Source organism: Gymnogyps californianus, chromosome 18 (genome assembly GCF_018139145.2).
Source record: "Gymnogyps californianus isolate 813 chromosome 18, ASM1813914v2, whole genome shotgun sequence".
NCBI classification, from domain to species: domain Eukaryota; kingdom Metazoa; phylum Chordata; class Aves; order Accipitriformes; family Cathartidae; genus Gymnogyps; species Gymnogyps californianus.
The window spans coordinates 5,593,302-5,610,145 of NC_059488.1; the positions used below are offsets into that span (position 1 = coordinate 5,593,302).

Below are 16,844 nucleotides of genomic sequence, written 5' to 3' on the forward strand. Positions count from 1 at the left end.
GCTGGCCCTGGCAAAGAGGGTGTTGCTTCTCCACACAGCGGTCCTTCCCAACACTTTCCCTGCCGGATGGTCAACAAGTTTGGTTTGGTTTAGCTTGTCAGCCTCTCTGGCTCTTCCTTCCCCTGTATGCAACAGCTGGGGGGTCACTTCTTCAATGGGTTTGTGACCAAGCAAGTCCAAAAAACCAAGGTGGATCCTTTTCAGTACCAGCAATTTGATGAGTCTCAGTATATGTCAAGGATAGTTATTTCTATTGGAAATTAGAGACGTTTCTATATTATGGTTAATAATTTACTCCGTGAAGAGCAACAACTGAAGAAGCAAAGTTGTTCCACACATCTGAGTTCTAGTTGCAGCTTTATCAGATTCTGTACGATCTCAGGCAACACTTTCCAGTGCTCTGTGCCTCAGTTTTCCCTTCCGTGGAAGGCATGAGACAGCTCTGAACAGTGCTTAGCACAGTGCCTCCTGTTCTCAGGTGGCACCTGTGGATGCTGTTGTATTACAGTTAAAAATGAATGTTTAGAAGTGCTTTGAGATCCTTAACAAGATGTTGTCCTTGCAGGACAAAGCATCATTAGGATTATTAGTCTTTAACATCCCTCAGGACTGACCTTGGATGAAAACTGTAGGCACTGTTCACCAAAAAGAAAACACAGCTGGCCTCCGCTGACACTGAAACCAGCGCAGTGGTATGAAAGCTGGCTGTATTATTCTTAGTCAATTAATCTCTGTCTAGAAATATCACCCAGAAACAATCTCCATTTCCATACCAGTCAAGTCATTAGAACAAAAACGTCGCACCAGATTAGTGAGAAATAACCTCCTTTCCCATCGCACCTTTGCTGAACAATGGTGGAGCGTTGGGTTTTCATTCCTGCCTCCACCTAAGCTTCAGCATTTGGTGTTGGGGCTGGGTTGGTTTTTTGCAGAGCTCTGAGAGGTTGGGCTATCCAGGTCACTTGGCACTAAAAGGCACCTTCACCTCACCCCTGTTTTCTCTTGTGGAGGCCTTGATGTTTTGTATTCCATGGGCACAATAAGAGTGGTCAAACTTTTCAAACTTGCTGCTCTGCCCTCCATATGGGTTCCCTCTGAGTGGAAACCCTCAGCATAACAGCATGAGAAAAGGTCAGCCATCCATCTCGTTGGAGCTCTCTTCCCTTTCTTAGGGACATCTGTTTAGGCAAACATGGGAGTTTCTGTAAGGTTTCCAGTGACACTTGAGCTCTCATTGGAAAAATGAGGTTTTAAGCCACAGGGCAGTCCCTGATGCGTTGTTTTTCCATTGCAAGAACACTGACTCGGGAAGTTCATTCATAAGATGCTTGTTGTCTTCATATGCTGGAAGGAGTCCAGCTGCTGGGCTCCCCTGTACCCTGGAAATGTGTGATTTAACCCTTCCTTGCCAGTAGATGGAGGCAGAAGAATATGAAGAAGAATATGGGGCCTCTGGCCCAGGCCACCAGCCTTCCTGTTCCAGAGCTGGGAATGCAGAGCAGGAGGATGTCACCGAAATGTCCATGTTGAAGGTCAGACAGCCCTGCAGGAGAAGCAACACCCTGCACCAGACAGGATAGCAAACTGGGGAAGGGTGCCGCAAGCTCATGGACCCCGCCTGCTCTGTACTAGAGACTGAAACTATCAATGAAGAGTTGTGCCAGCTGAAAGAGGCTACAGTTGACCTACGTCCTTAATGGGAATGGGCAGGTCCTGTCATAGCAGGAACAGCTTTTTGAATCCCTCCTCCCGTACAAGAAGCGACAGCCCTGCTCACTCACGTGGCAATGTTAGGGTCAGCCACGGACCCACCACACCATGCTGGGAACGGCGATCACTCCATGACCCCTTGGGGGTGTCTCTTCCTTCGAGGGAGAAGCGTGTTGTCCCAATATCAGATATTATTCTAAAATAATTTGTCAAAGGAAACCAGCGCCATCGGTTATCTCCTTAATGTATTTTCCTTGCAGTGCTCTTACAAGGGAGGGATGTGCTGTAATGTCAGTTTTGCAGGTGGGGTCTGACATGCAGAGATATGGATTGACTTGACCAAGGTCAAATGGGTCACCGAGAACCGAGCAGGGAATTGCACCGGTGTTTCCCACGTCTTAGAGCAGCACCTTTCCCAATGCGTTTGCCTTCCCCTCTAGAGCATCTTTCTGAGCTGCACAGCTCTCATGCAGGGATTCACGGGCACCGTTAGTGTATGCAGCCTCTTTGGTCTGACAAGGTGTTTCTGTCAGTGTGTCTCCACCTTTCCTTCCATCGCTCCCCAGAGGGCAATGGGAACCCAACGCGGCCCCAGGGTACAGCTGAGCCCGGTGCACAGAGAGTTAAACCACATGGCTTTTCTTTGCGGGTCAGAGCGTCCTCCCTTAAACTGTGATATTTACTGTTTTACTTTCCCTTTCTTTCATCTGAATGGGAGGATTGTACATTTACTCCCTCCCGTCCTTTGTCCCTGGTTTGTTTTGTTTTGAGTTCTAGCGAACCAGTAAAACAGAAAGGCCATGATCGGTTCCTGCTGGGAGCGACTGGCGGTCCCGTCCCTGGGAGACCCTGCTCACGCTGGGCTTGCCTTTCGGTTGTTTCTCTCAAATGGGCTATGATTTATGCAAGGCTTCATTGCTGACTTGCTCTCTGTTGATGCAGCCAAGAGGGGGGGCTTAATTATGACAGGGTTGGACAATAAATGGGGAAAGCCAGACAGGAGTTAGGAATTACAACCCGCCAGTTCCCCCCCTTTCCTTCCCCCCAAGCCCCCAGCAACTTTTTAACAATCTCCATCCCTTCTCCGCCATGCCCTTGGCTGGAGAATACAGCAGACTGAATCATGAGCAACATGCTGAACTCCCTGTCTAATATAAATGTTTTACATTCTTTCCTGTATACTGTGGGCCTTTATCCGGGCAGCCACCGCTGCTGGGACTTCACGTGCATCATTACACACACTGCCTGGAGTCGTGTTTGATGCAGGGCTTCTTTTCAACCCTGGGAACCTGGGAAAAATATGTTATGCCGCAGCCATTTTAGTGTAATGGCCACAATTCATGTCTGCTTTGATTTAATATTTGCTACCAGTGGCTTTTCTGGTTCTTAAAACCTAAATCTTTTGCTGCTTGTGTTCCCTTTAGTGTCTGTCCCATTTTGGCTGATGAAGTATATCATTACCCAATCTCCCCCAGTTGTTTCGTATACTCCCAATAATTTGCTGAGATTTATTTTGCCTAGACATATCTATCTCGATTTGTGTCTGCTTGCAGACACAGCAATGTTGGTTAATTTAGCCCAGAGCAGACAGTATTGGCTGCAAACACTACAGAGCTGCTGTGCTGGAAGCCTGGCCATGTCACAGGGTCCCTGCTCTGCCATCTCACTTCAGTCCCTGTTCTATCACGGTCATGCCATGGGATGCTCCTCTTGCTGGGTACGCAGGGAGCAGTGACATCTTCCCTTGAGCAGAAACATGATGTAGCAGCGCAGACAGAATTGTCCCTGGTTTTGGAATGAAAACCAGGCCAGAAATTTTGGCTGCACTCCCTTTCCATCCTGACGTTCACCCGTGCAGCAGGTGCACTGTTTGCCTCTACCCGGCTTGCGTTGGCAGCGCCGGCAGGTTTCTGCACAAGCTGTGGTAGCAAACGGCACGTCTGTGACAGCGAGAGGGGTCTCAGGAGGGCATTGGGTTTGTGGGCTGCTTGGCATGCTGCAATCCGTGCTCTGCAAACCATCTGTAGAGCACCACAAGGTTGGCTGGGAAGCACAACCAGTATATCTCGCTTCGTGACCCAGATTCCTTAGAGACTTTTTAGGGTGGGAGCTGATGCTGCTGTGGACAGCGTATCAGCAGATTAGCCTTCAAGCCTGAGTTTGGATATGCAATGCCCCTCAGAAGTGTTTTTGAAACAGTCTTGTTCTGAATGGTAACAACATTTGCTGCAAGAGCAGAGAACTCTCTTCTTCTGCCAGGGACTGACCTAAGTAACCCAGAAATATCTTAAAGAGAGCATCTTCCCAGGGAGAGAGAGAGTTCTGCAGTTTTTCTGAGAAACTGGAAATGAAGGAACAGATTTATTCTTTCTTGCTTTATTATCTTATTTTTGCCTAGCAATGCATTTCCTTGTTTCATCTCATTGCTTTGCCATTCTCTCTTCTGCCTTAACATTTGCCGCCTTCGTGGCCCTGGGCTATTGGAAAGCTTCAGTAACTGGATACAGTTATCAGTTATGTATCTGCACTTGTGTCTAATTGAAAGGATAATTGATTCAGCAGCCTTCAGCAATGCCACCCAGTGGCAACCTTGCGTATGCAGATATTGCAAATTTGCCTGCTCTCCCTTTGGTTCCTGCGTTGGGCAATCTGCTGCCGAGTCCAGCGCTGCTTTGCTCCCACGTGTCTTGTCCGTGCAGCCTGGCCGCAATGGCACGCTTGTGCACTGGGACTGCTTCAGCTTCGGACACAGCAAAGACCATTTCAGTGCTGATGTCAGAAGGGTTGGTGACATCAAGCCCCTGATGGGATAGTAGAGCTTGGCTGGTAGTAGCTGTCCTCTGTGGTTAATCGATATTTCCATCATGGCACAGTGGCATGCTGGTTTCCCGGGACATCATCTCTGGATAAATTTCTAATGCAAGTGTCTAACTCCAGGCTCTGACATACCCGCTGAGCTCCTTGCCTTCTCTCAGGAGTTTTTTCCAAACTCTTTTCACCTGGATGTTGCTCCCATGCCAGAGTGTGACAAGGGCCACTCGGAGCGGAGAGTGTGTGGCTGCTCCCTGCAAGAGGTGAAGCCAGCTGAGCGACCAAGTGACAGATGCTTTTGTTGAGCCCATCAGCATGCCTTATTGAGGAGCTCCTGTCTCCAGTGATGTTCAAAGGATGGCATTTAATTTCACCATTTGAGGAATGTTAGTGCATGAAGTCTCTCGGTGTTTGGAGTCATCATCAGAAGCTGTTCCCTCTAAAAGTCATTGGAGAGTGACCCACGTTCTGTTTTACATCTCTGAATGGGTCTGCTGAGCCTCACACATACGGGAATAGCAGCAAGGCTGGTTATTTTGTGCTACAGCTTTACGTCGTGAGCGTAACTTCATGGAGAGAGAGAGGCTTTTGGTGGGAGGAGGAGTTGCACAACCTGTGAGTAGGCTGCTCTGTCAGTGCTGGATGCTCCTCTGTAGCTGGGTGGTATCACTTTATGCTGTCAATGCACAAATGTAAACAGAACCACAGTGATGCACAGACTGCAGAGAGCTCCTCTGCGAACAGCATGTCAGGCCACCTGGGAACGGAAAAAGCAATGAAGCAGGAGTACAGAGAGGAAACTTTTGCTTCTTTTCTTGCCGTTCCCCTAGAACGGAGATAGCAGGGTGAAAAGCTCTCCCTTTTGAGACCACACTCCAGAAGTTGCCTTGCTAGTGTAGCTTTTTTCCCGTTGTGTTTGTTCATGCTGAATGTTTTCTTGAGTGTGTCATTTGAAAACCTTGATGTTAAAGTGAAAAGGTGAGATGCATTTGTATAGACTTTACAATTTATTATGAAGACCTCTAATTATTCTAAAAAAGAGGAAGAGTAGGGTGATACCACTGGAGAATCCATCTCCTGTCTCTGACTTGCTCAGCAGCCACCTCCCAGTACCAGTCAGGCTGTTGCCTAAAATCAAACAAGCTGGGGCATGGCTTCCTTTGACACCATCCATGCCAACTGTGGGCAGGTTATGAAGTGTTTCAACAGGAGATGAATCCCTTTAGTTACAGACTCATTGGAGGAACTAAATATAGATATCTATCTCCCAATGACCCTTGCTGGGACGAGGGACAAGGCCATGAGAATCATGCAGTGACAGAGAGAGCACCTACTATGGCAGAGAGGACGGTCCCTTGCATCTCTAGAGCCAGAAACCCGCTGAAGTTTGTAGGGAGACTGCTGTATTTTAATTCTCAGGGATCTTAGCTTGAGATTGCATCTGTTTCCATCTTCCTAATTAAAAGCAGTTCTATTTGTTTCTTCGTTATCCCAAACGTTAAATCCTGACAAATCCTGAGCTTAAGACTGGGGTTTTTTTTCCAAGCTAGTTTCTGAGTAGTGTGATAGATCGGCTGCCCTGCTGGCCCCTCTGGCTGTGTCCTCAGACCTTTATTTCCTGCTGACATCCCAACAGCGTGACACTATCCAGGGCAAAATTAGTTTGCACAAGGGTTTGAGGCAGCTCAGATTAGCCCAGAGGAAGTCTACCCAGTACAGCAGTTAAAATGATGGCAACTCTTAGACTCTGTGCAACCCAGGAGCTCCCGCTGTCGATGCTCTTGGGAAAGCTGTGCTGACGTTTTGGGAAATGCTTGCAAAACAAAGCCACGCTATGGACTCGGCCTTTCTACGAAACGTGCTTGACTCATCCCCTATACTGTGTGTTGTGGCTCTTGCAGATCCTAGTGCTGCTGTTCCAGCTGGCGCCTAAAGCAGAACCAGCTGTGGAGTTAGATGTTCCCATGGCCGGGAGCAACTCTGTCCGCTCTGGTAGCCAGTAGGAATTACTGAGCAGCATACGAGGGATGCTGTGCTACTTCAACCAGCAAGGTGGACCAAAGAAACTGTTTACTTTTTCAGCAAATGAAAGTGAAAATTAATTGTGCTTTTCTATTTCCTCAGGGTCTAATGGGTTTCATTGGTCCCGTAGGGGAGCCTGGAATAGTGGGAGAAAAGGTAAGATTGCTTGCAACAAATCGGTTGTTAGAACTTTTGCAGGGTGAGGGAGAGTGGGGCGGGAGGAATATTGTGGAGATTTGAGTTGTCATGTCAGTGCAACACCCAGCTGGGAATGCAGCACGTCCAGGGTGTCTGAGCTAGTCTTGGGCCAGGCAAAAATCATCCACTTCGCATTTAGGAGTTAACATCCGCTTGCCCTCCAAGGAGATGCTGTCAGATATTCTCTGCAAATTTAAGCTTTATTCATTCACAATCTGCCAGAAAGCTTGTATTTAACAGTCAGTTCTGTTTTTTCTGGGAATGAGGGACCCATCAGCCCTGTGTTCCTGGTCAAGGGAGGAGTCTGAGGAGTTTAGGTTACAGACAGATTTGTGCAGAGATGTGCTCACAAGCCCGTGCCGAGTTGCCAATGGGGTCGCACAGGACCAGGGCTGAGCCTGCGTTGAACGGGCGGTCTCAGCAATTTCTTAGGTGCGGAGGAGGTACAAGAGTGCAGCCACCTTTCTGAGCAAAGGCTGGCCCAAATATTTCCCTTTTTATTTGAAGAGGACCATCCTGTTCAGCTGCCCCTGTGGTTGCATTGGGCACGCTACTAAGGGCTGGTGCCCTCTTGTGTACAGTACAGATACATGCTTCTTTCAGGAAGAAAAATGGTTCTATTTTCCATAAAAATGTAAATGGACGTTAATTTGTTTTCTATTAGAGTGTAAAATTTTATTCAGGGATAGCTTCCAAAGATAAATCATCTGTGTCACTCATTGTATCTTAGTTGCAGACTGCTGGTTTTCATTGGTGGTTTAATTATTCACAGTCCAGCCATAAAGATACTAAAGAGCATAAAATGATGCATTCCACACATCGGTTCTCTCTCGTGCTTTTATTACTTCAAAGCCTGTCCTCTGGGTAATGATGTCAAGACTCTGTGACAGTTATACTGTGTTCGTTGCAAATGCATTTTATTGCCTGTCTGCAGCAGCCTTTGGAAAGCCCGTTACGCTTAGATGGTCTCTGGTGGGGCAGTAGCAGAAGCAGGCTCAGTCCAAACTGTCAAGGCACACAAGAACTAAAAGGAATGACATGACGTGGGCTGCGTTTTACAGAAAGAAAACAGAGGAATGAAGAGTCTGTGATGTGTCCAAGGTGGTTAGACAGAAAATTGGTGCCGGAGTGAGCTGTCTCAATGGCAGCTGCAGCCCTGAATTGAATGAGGAATAAGGGGTTTGCCATGCAGGAGACGTGGGAAGACCTTTTTCCCCGCTCCAGTAAATTCACATCTGGCCCTATGACTTCCATGCCAATGCCTTGACTGCATGAGCTATCCTCATCTTGCAGATCGACTCTGTAACACGGTGATGTTACATTGGTGTCAAGGCAAACCTGGGCTGTTCTTTGAAAATCTGCCCTAGGAGATCCTCAGCACAGCTGTGATTTCTATCAGACTTCTCTACCAGGACAAACTTACAGATGACAGAAATAACTATCATCAAATCAAAACCTCAACTAGGCCTCCAGTTGGCATAGCATCCTACAGCTTACTATGCTGTTGTGAGCTAAATGAAGTGGGAAATATGCTTTCATTAGACATAGCTGAGTCAGCAATCTCCATCCTGAGAGCTGCAAAACTTAAGACTGAAGCCAGTAGAATCCAAAGATTATCAGAGAGAACAATACAGTTAATACATACTTAATAAAATCCATGCATTCAGTGGGAAAAAAATCCTTACATTGGTTTACAAGGGCCAACTGGTGACAACACAGACTCTGGGGTTTGTTTTTAATAAGCTGCTTAGAGCCCAGAAAATATTTCCCCTTACACTTTAGCTGCTGGAAGGTAGGTCAGATTTTGGGCGTAAACTACTTGGCAGCGTTTGCTAACTCCTCCTTCCTCATCCCCCCAAGCACACAAACATAACACACCTAATTCCCAGTGCATTACTGGGGCTGCGAAGGAGAGTACAGGCAGTTGTGGTGGGAATTGCCACCATCTCCAAAAAGGAGCAGTTGATGTCCCGTTGCTAGAGCCATGCCTTCAACTTGCCCTTGCATCAGCAGGTTGCAGTGGTGCTCATGGAGGCTTACAGCTCGTCTCCCGTTCTTGGCTGAGCTGTACGGCCAAGGATGTACTCAGGGGAAGGGAGATGTTCTGCATGTGGGAATAAGTAAGACTTTTGAAAATAAGAAGTGATTTTTTGGTACATTAAGTTTTTTAATGCCAAATGGTGACTTGTTTTAGAAGGGATAGTATCTTTAGGGTGGGCTGTGGAGGCATCCGGCTCTGAACCCCTCGTAAACGCAGGCCTCCGGATCGTTGTTGTTTGCACTGTGGTCTCAGTGTGAGCCACAGGATAGGGAGTCCCCCCAAAACGCCTATGGTCTCCTTCTGAAAGCACCAGCCATCTATTCCAGGCAGCATCTCTGGGTTTTTTTGCAACTTGATTCCCTGCTCTCAGCAGGGCTTCATGACCACCGCTTTCAAATCCATGCCTCTAAAAACGCCAGAACATGTAGGGATTATGACACTGCAGAACAGAGCGGGATGTTGTGCCTTGGGTGGGAAGAGCTGGAGATCTCCTGGGATCCAGTCCTAGCACTGTTGGAGTTGAAGGTGGTCTTGAGTACATTGCTCGTTTCTTGTTCCTCGGTGGTTTGTTGGCAATAGTCCCCTCTCTTGGGATATAGAGGATTAGCTAATTCTTGCTGTAGTCCTTTAACTACTCTGATGAGATGGATACTTGAAAGAGGGTGATGATTATTCTGTACTGGAAGCCTTTCTGGTAGAAATCTGATGGCATAGACTGCAATTTGTGGATCTTTCAGTTGTTTCATTGCTCTAGATCCCCGTTGCTGCCAGCTCAGAGTGCTTGTTAGCAAAGTCCTCACTCTTCCCCATGCACGTGTGTCTCCGCAGGGCGACCGTGGCTCAGTGGGACCCCCAGGCCCTCCAGGAGTCAAGGGGTCGATGGTAAGGAGTAAGTCTGCATTCTCTCGCTCTTGCTGCTTGCCTCTCTCTCTCTGTCCTAGCGAAGGGTGCAGCTTCTCCTGGTCTTTTAGTTACATGACAGCAGCTACAAATTCTTCTTGTCTCTGTGGGGAGGGGGAATGGCCATTTGACTGACTGGATATTGAGGTATAACTTCTCCCCAGCAGTCGTGTTCAGCAATGTCCCTCTCAGAGAAACACTGGGTTTCGACACATGTTCTGCAGCTCCATCAGCTGAGGGCCTGTTGTATCAAGTAGAGATAACTAGGACCTGCAAGCTATGGCACCTCAAGGATTGCCTGTTTCCGAGCATCCTGGCTACTGAGCAGACGGGGTCCAGGAACAGGGATCTGTTGTTCACATCCCACCAAGTTGCCAGGGGCAGCTGGAGGTGCAGGGCTGCTAGTGCAAGACCCTAAGACAGATTTTCATATTAATTCAGCCCATTCTCTTCTAGGCTGTTCAGAAAATCTAGCTGCTTATATTGCTAGAAAGGTTGGAGCTGGGCTTTTGGCAGTCGGGCCTTCTCTGTCTGCCCCTGAGCAATTTTACCCTGACAAATAACAGACCTGCCTGACCTTGCAAGCAACAAACAATGCCTTTTTTCCTGTCTTCCCACTTGGTGGAAAAAGCGCTGAGCAGATCCTGGGAATTCACACCAGGCACGTTCTTCTTCCTTCCCTTTTAGGGGCACCCTGGGACACCAGGAGGAGTGGGTTTTCCTGGGATCCCTGGACCAACAGTAAGTAAAGGCTATCGTCACCCTGTAATACCACACACCAAAAATCAGCATCCCATATCCTGGGTATTCATGGACTGAGTCAAGCATCTGTGTCCCAGTTGATTTGAGTTTGATATGAACAAGAGATATGGGGAAAGGGATGGGGCGTGGGTGGGAGCAACATGGAAAGAGATGCTAAAAAAGTGGTGCTTAATTCAAACTTTTGTAGCCCATTTCCCTAATGGGGGATCCAAAACTCACAATCCAGCCTCAATCTTTTAGCAGGACACAAGCTCGCTAGCTCAAGGTGTTATTGCAAAGGAATAACATCCCTTGCAATCCCCTCTATTTCTGCTATGAATTGGTGGCAGTATGGTGATCACATCATGCGGTACAGCGACTGTATCATGTGGTGACTACATCATGCAGTGACTGCATCATGCATTTTCAGACCCTCGCTGGAGTGAGAGGAGCAGCAGAGCAGCTGCCCCCAGATGCACGCTCCGTCTGGACGGGCTCATCTGGTACATGTGCAGCTGTGGCTGGAGCGTGCAATTGGGGTGGAGGTAGATTTTAGTGTGGCTCCAGTTTCCCACAGCTCTTGTTTAGACAGAGCTCCGGCTCTCCCAGCATCACGAATGCCGCTGCGTGTCGTTTGCTGGAACCGACAGAAAGGCAGCTCTGGGTGGGTACGGGGAATGGATTTTGCTCAGTGTGTGAGTTCCCACAGTGTTGTTAATTGGGAGGAAGATCACAGTAATGAAATGCCCGGGCAGTGCCAAAGGTTTGGCCTCCAGATCAGCAGCAGCTCTGCCCGCTGCGGGGAGCTCGGGGATGCGCTGGGCCTGCCTGCTGCAGCCAGCTGCTGCCTGGGGAGAGGTTTCACAGTTGCAAGTCAATGGAGGTCAGGGAAAGAAAAGGTCTGAGGTCACGCAGCACCTCAGGGTGACTCGTCCCTACCTGAAGAGCAGCAACGTGGCACTGCCCAGGCCATTATAATAAAAGGAGCATGATGCCATCCCAGCCCAGCAGTGAGGTGCTCTGTGGCCCCTCATGGCAGCACTTGCTGCTGGCAGAAGTCTAGGAGGCAGCTGGATAGCTCTAGATGTCCCTTTTTTAGCAACTTTCCCAGCACATTAGCTGCTGCATGACTTGGGGATAGCTGGAGCATTAGGCAGGCTCCCTGCTTACTCCATGCCTGTGAGCACGGGGGAGGACAGGAGTGTGTCCTTGGCAGAGGTAGGTTCTGCACTGGCCCTGTGGCAAAGAGCTCCCAGTCCTGAAGCACTGTCTAGTTCACCACTAACCAGTACCTTTAGCTGAGGCTGAGTTTTGTCTTCCTTCACTGGGGCATGACGACAACAGTATGAGTTGAGGCATCAGCTCTGACTGGAGATGCTGAAACCTCTCTGCAGAGCTCTGGGAGCTGATACCGTCGCCAGGTCCATCTGCTTCTTTCAGTTCCCTGTTCTCCTGCAGGCAAATAACAAGTTCATCCAAGCAAAATATTTCCTCCAGGACTGCATTTTAAGAAGTCATAATTCAATAAGTCAAACTTCCCCACAAAGGCAGTAAATCCAATAATCCCCTAATATCAAATCCCCACTCATTAACTCCAGCTGTTTCTGCCTGTTCCTCCACCAAACATTCATTATTTGCCTTTCAAACCAGACCTGAGGCATGCTGTTGTTGTTTGTCCTAAACTGTTAAAATCTTTGAGATTAAGCTCTCCAGTGAGCCTTAGCAGCTCTGATGGCTGATTAATTCAGTAGAGGGTGATTGGGAATTGGAAGCAAAGGTATAGTCGGTGGTAGGAAACTCTGCCCTTAATTTCAGCTCGCTGAGCCTTGTGAATTCCTTTTTCATTTTCTTGCTTACCATCATGGTACATCTTTTGTGTTAATACACAGTTTTGACAATAATGTATAATATAGGTATATTAAAGGTCACTCATCTTCTCCTAAACAGTTCCTTGAAATTCCCAGCATGGTATCTAGTTGTTCCCTCAACATTTTGCCATCACGACGACTGTTTCTGTGCTTATATTTTTATAAGCTATTTGGGATAGGCTGAGACTTCCAGGAGGATATTCCAAATACCAACAAAGAATTTCATTTCAGTATGTGTTTATCATAAAAATCTGAATAAAACAGGCATCTGACACATCTACTTCTTGTCTGTGCCAGTCGCTACTGGTCTCACTAGCAAAACCGAGATTTGCTGTGATTACAAATATAGTTACAGTCCGCTAACTTTTCCATCTTGAGTGAGAACAGCTAAGCATTTGTATTCTGAACTTATATGCCATGCAGAAAGATACCTCCATTCCAAAAGCAAAATCTTTATTAGTGGCCGTGGTACAAGCAGTAGGAAGGTCACAGTCCAATTTTGTTCAGATCCTTGGTGGAGTTTGGAGGGTTGACAGTTGGTAAAAGCTATTAATATATAAATAGCAAAACTTGATGTGGAATGTTTGAGAGAGTAAGAATGGAATGTGTCATTTTGAGGTTTTCTTTTCTGACAGCAGAAAGGCACTAACGTTAAATATGGGTTTTTAAAGTTATAATACAGAAATAAGTCCTGTTAATTGAAATATCCTTTAGTTTTTGAAACTGATAAATATTCTAACAGAAAAAAAAGCTGTTTAATTTTCTTCTGCATTTTCTGTATGCACATTAATGAATCAAGTGTGTACAAATTCAGGTTAAAAGAAAACCTGAAACCCTTCTGTAAGCGTAGGAAGAACAGGATCATCCGCAACACCAACAGTCCAAATGAAATGAGCACCTATCTGCCAGTATGAATATTTATGCAGCACTAACAGGGCAACTTGAAGATAAAATCAGCATTTGGCTGAAAAGGTCAAACTTGGATACCTAAGATGAGGTGTCTGATTTTGTATTTAGACAACTGAAAACCAGATCCTGGTTATTATTATTCTTGTACAGATACTGAGCAACAGCTGCTTTTAATAGCTTCGGAGGGAATTCTGGATGTTCGACTTCTCTTCAAATCACACCACTTATACAGACAACAGGCTGCAGATACTTAAGTATACAAACCTCATCCAGGATCCTTGGCCTAAATGTTCATAATCCAAAGACAATCAGTGAGTTTAAAAAAAAAGACCATTTATAGACAAGTAAATATGGTAATGTCTTTGGCAAGAGTTTAATGAACCAACCTGCTGGTCAAGGGTCTGCGTCTGAGGCCCCTGCAGATCACGTAGGGATGTGGGGTCTTACCAACAGCAGCTGCCTTCCTCCTCCTCCATCTTCATTTTGTTTCCCTTTTCCCCTTCCAGGGTCCAGCAGGAGTCCGTGGTGCGCCAGGGATAAGAGGGATGAAAGGCCGCAGGGTAAGCACTTTCCACGAGCTTTTATCCCTCTCCTCTTTCAGCTGTTGGAAGAGTAATCTGGTGGATTAGTTTGGGAGGGTGAAGATGAGCAGCAGTTGAGGCAGCACCTCCACAGCCATGTTTCTGCCGTGTATAAAGACTGCGGTCATTGAAGCAAGTCTTACCAGGGCTGCGAATGCAAGTGATGTGTATGGGCAGAGGGGTGTCCCAGTGTAGAGTTTATCATGGAAGTGGTCCGGCTTGTCGTTTCCAACCATCTGCAATGTCAAAACAGGGTTTATGGACACTTCTGGTGAGGATGGTGAAGATTGAATCATCTGAAGATGTATCTGGGCTGGGGAAAAAGGTGCCTTTGCTGCCAAGGGACAGAGAGCAGCTGAGATGTGAAGTGTTGTGCTTTAACCAGAGGCAGATAAAGCAGGAGATGTTATGCCATGAAATAGAGTTAAGAGACGAGGCAGGCAGAAACAGAGCTGACAAGGAGCCGAACAGCCTACTCTTCCCATGTCTTCCCTTTCAGTCTCGCAGGATTAATATCTTCTGGCAGCATTCTGTGGGGTTGTGAGAACGGTGTGTTTTTGCATTGTCAGTAGATCGAATTATAAGCACGTCCTGTGTCTTTCTATGGGTTTTTCCAGTCCATAACACAAGGCCTTGATTTTATCTATACATATCTAAACAGTACCACACTGTAAAGCATGTGTGAATCCTCGCTCTGCCTGGAAAGAGCAGACCCCCCAGCCTAGTGCTGGGTAAGGGTACTAACTAGCATCACTGACAGTGCTACAAGTACATGTTACACTGGATAAATATTTCACAAGCGCTCTGTGTCAGTTCATGTGTGGTTCTTCCTGCTCTGTTTGGGTGACAGCCGACAGCAGAATGACCTCTAGACCTGCCAAAGCTGCTTGTTTTCCTGCCTGTGACATCCAACCCATGTCCCACTGAGCTCTTCAATCTTTCTTCCTCTTCAACGGGACATCTATTGCAGGAGCATCCCTGCTTGGGGTTGTTTTTCTTTGTCCAGCTGCTTTACAAAGTATTAATAGCAAGCACACATGGATTCTGCTGAAGGCCCCAACAACAACATATTTTGCATTTCTCCCTCCAAGGATCTTATTATATCTGTTGCCATGTTTCATTTTCAAAGACGTAGGCTGGAGTAAACTATACATTTTACCCACCCCCAGTCTCTGCTTCTGCTGCAACTCCTGCTTGGGGAATTCGGGATAGCCAAGGATTGCATGTTTCCCTATACCAGAGCTAATACTCTCTTCGAATAGCTGGGACCAGCAAAAGGAAATGGAATAACCAACTAGAAAGCTGTATAACCACAGAGTTATGTACCCTGGAACTGCTTTAAGCTTTAAAAGCACAGCTAGAAGGACACCAGTAACATCCAAGCCCAACAAATGCATATCAAGGTTCAGCTTTTAACTTGTGGCTGGGAAAAACAGCTTCCTTGGTGGGAAGGCCCATGGATCTCATTGCCCAGCTCTGCTCTCAGAGGGTCCCCTGGGGAGCGAGGTTTCTCTGTGCTACATAGCAGCAATTAACTGAGCTGTCCGGGACATCCGTGATCATGACGGATGAGAAACTGGAGGCGTTCTTTCACGGGAGGCTTTGAATGGATGGCGGAAAATATCTCAAGGTAAAACTACAGCGCAGAGCTGAACGGGAAGCGCCTTCTGAATGAATCCCGGCTGCCGACTGTGCAGGCTCTTGGAGAGGTGGGTCCTCTGAGGGGATCGGACGTTTCTGGCAGTGCCTTTAATGTATGCAGTGACAGAGAAGGAGTCCCAGCGCTGCCTCCTCCCAGCTGCCAGCCGGGGATGCCAGCCGCATCCCCTGGCACTGAGCCTCTCCTTACGGCCAGCAGCCGTGTGCAACTGCAGTGTTTGGCTCTTGGGTTGTGCAAGATCCACTCGCATAAATCTGCTTTGGTTTCTTACATCTGTGTTGGCCTAAAGTCCTCAACCCACAAGGAAAGTACAGCTGACCAGGCTGTTTTCAGCTCCACTCGTACTGTCAGGAATGACAAAGGGGATATTTATTATCACACAAGGTAAAACACAAGGTAAAAGGAGGTTGGCTGGCACAGCAGGGACCTGCCTTTGGGTATAGGTAGATCCAGAGAGAGGGTACCAAACCCTCAGGAGAAACCCTGCAGGACACCAACTGCCGCCAGCACTGTCCATCCTCAAAATGACGTACCACATCGTAGAGACGTTCAGCTTCATGGCCTTGGGTTGTGTTTCCTCTCCAGATGTTGAGTCCGGCAGACCCTGTGCCAGTTGCTCCCCCTGGACATTCCTCCACTGAGGAAACCCAGACTTCAAAGTGCATCCCAGCCCTGAAAACCAGAAATGCAGCAGTGGCTTTATCCCAGCTCGCTGCAGAGCCCTGCAAAAAGTCACCCCAGGAAGCGCAGAACACGGAGGTAGAACAGGAGGCAGTGCCTGGGGAAGAGGGTGCATTAAGGTCTTGATTTTGCCCTAAGGACACCAGTGTCAGAGAGGGGTAAGCCTCTGCCAGCGGGCGCTGAGCGTCTGGATCTGCTGCTGGTGCCCTGCACTGATCCTGCCCTCAACACCCACTGCTGGACTGTGGTGGAGATTTGGTGCATTTGGGCACTGCAGTGATATAATCCCTACAGAATTTGCGAGACAGACAGACATCCTTTCTAAGATCCCCAGCAGAGAGGAGGAACTCGGGCTTTGCTCTGAAATCCTACAGATTTCAGTGAATATGATGTAGGAAAGTTGGTATTGTAAGGACCAGCACATCTCCTGCCTGGAGGATTTCTGGTTTGTATATCTCTCTCTCACATTTTCCTTCTCTTCATACTCTCAGAAGATATTCCAGGCACATAGTATTCTTTGTTGGCTTAGTTTGTCCTGCTATTCCAGCTCTTGGTTTTTCTCAGGATGGGGAAATGATCCCCCAACTGTAATTTCAGACATTACCCTCTGTCTATCCTAGTTTACAAAAAGGACGTAATTCAATTCAGAGTGGAAACATGAATGCAGCCTCCGCCAGATGTTTGTGGATTCCATGAGCTCTGTTTGTGGATACTTCATTAAA

At 47.4% G+C, this 16,844-nt stretch overlaps 1 protein-coding gene across 1 annotated transcript in view; it reads left to right on the top strand.

Moving 5' to 3' along the window:
• The window catches only part of COL27A1 (collagen type XXVII alpha 1 chain), a 212,037-nt gene that overhangs the window by 141,261 nt on the left and 53,932 nt on the right, over nt 1-16,844 (top strand). The window contains 4 exon segments of the mRNA XM_050907800.1: nt 6,646-6,699; nt 9,611-9,664; nt 10,370-10,423; nt 13,707-13,760. Coding sequence (XP_050763757.1) covers nt 6,646-6,699; nt 9,611-9,664; nt 10,370-10,423; nt 13,707-13,760 — 216 coding nt within the window.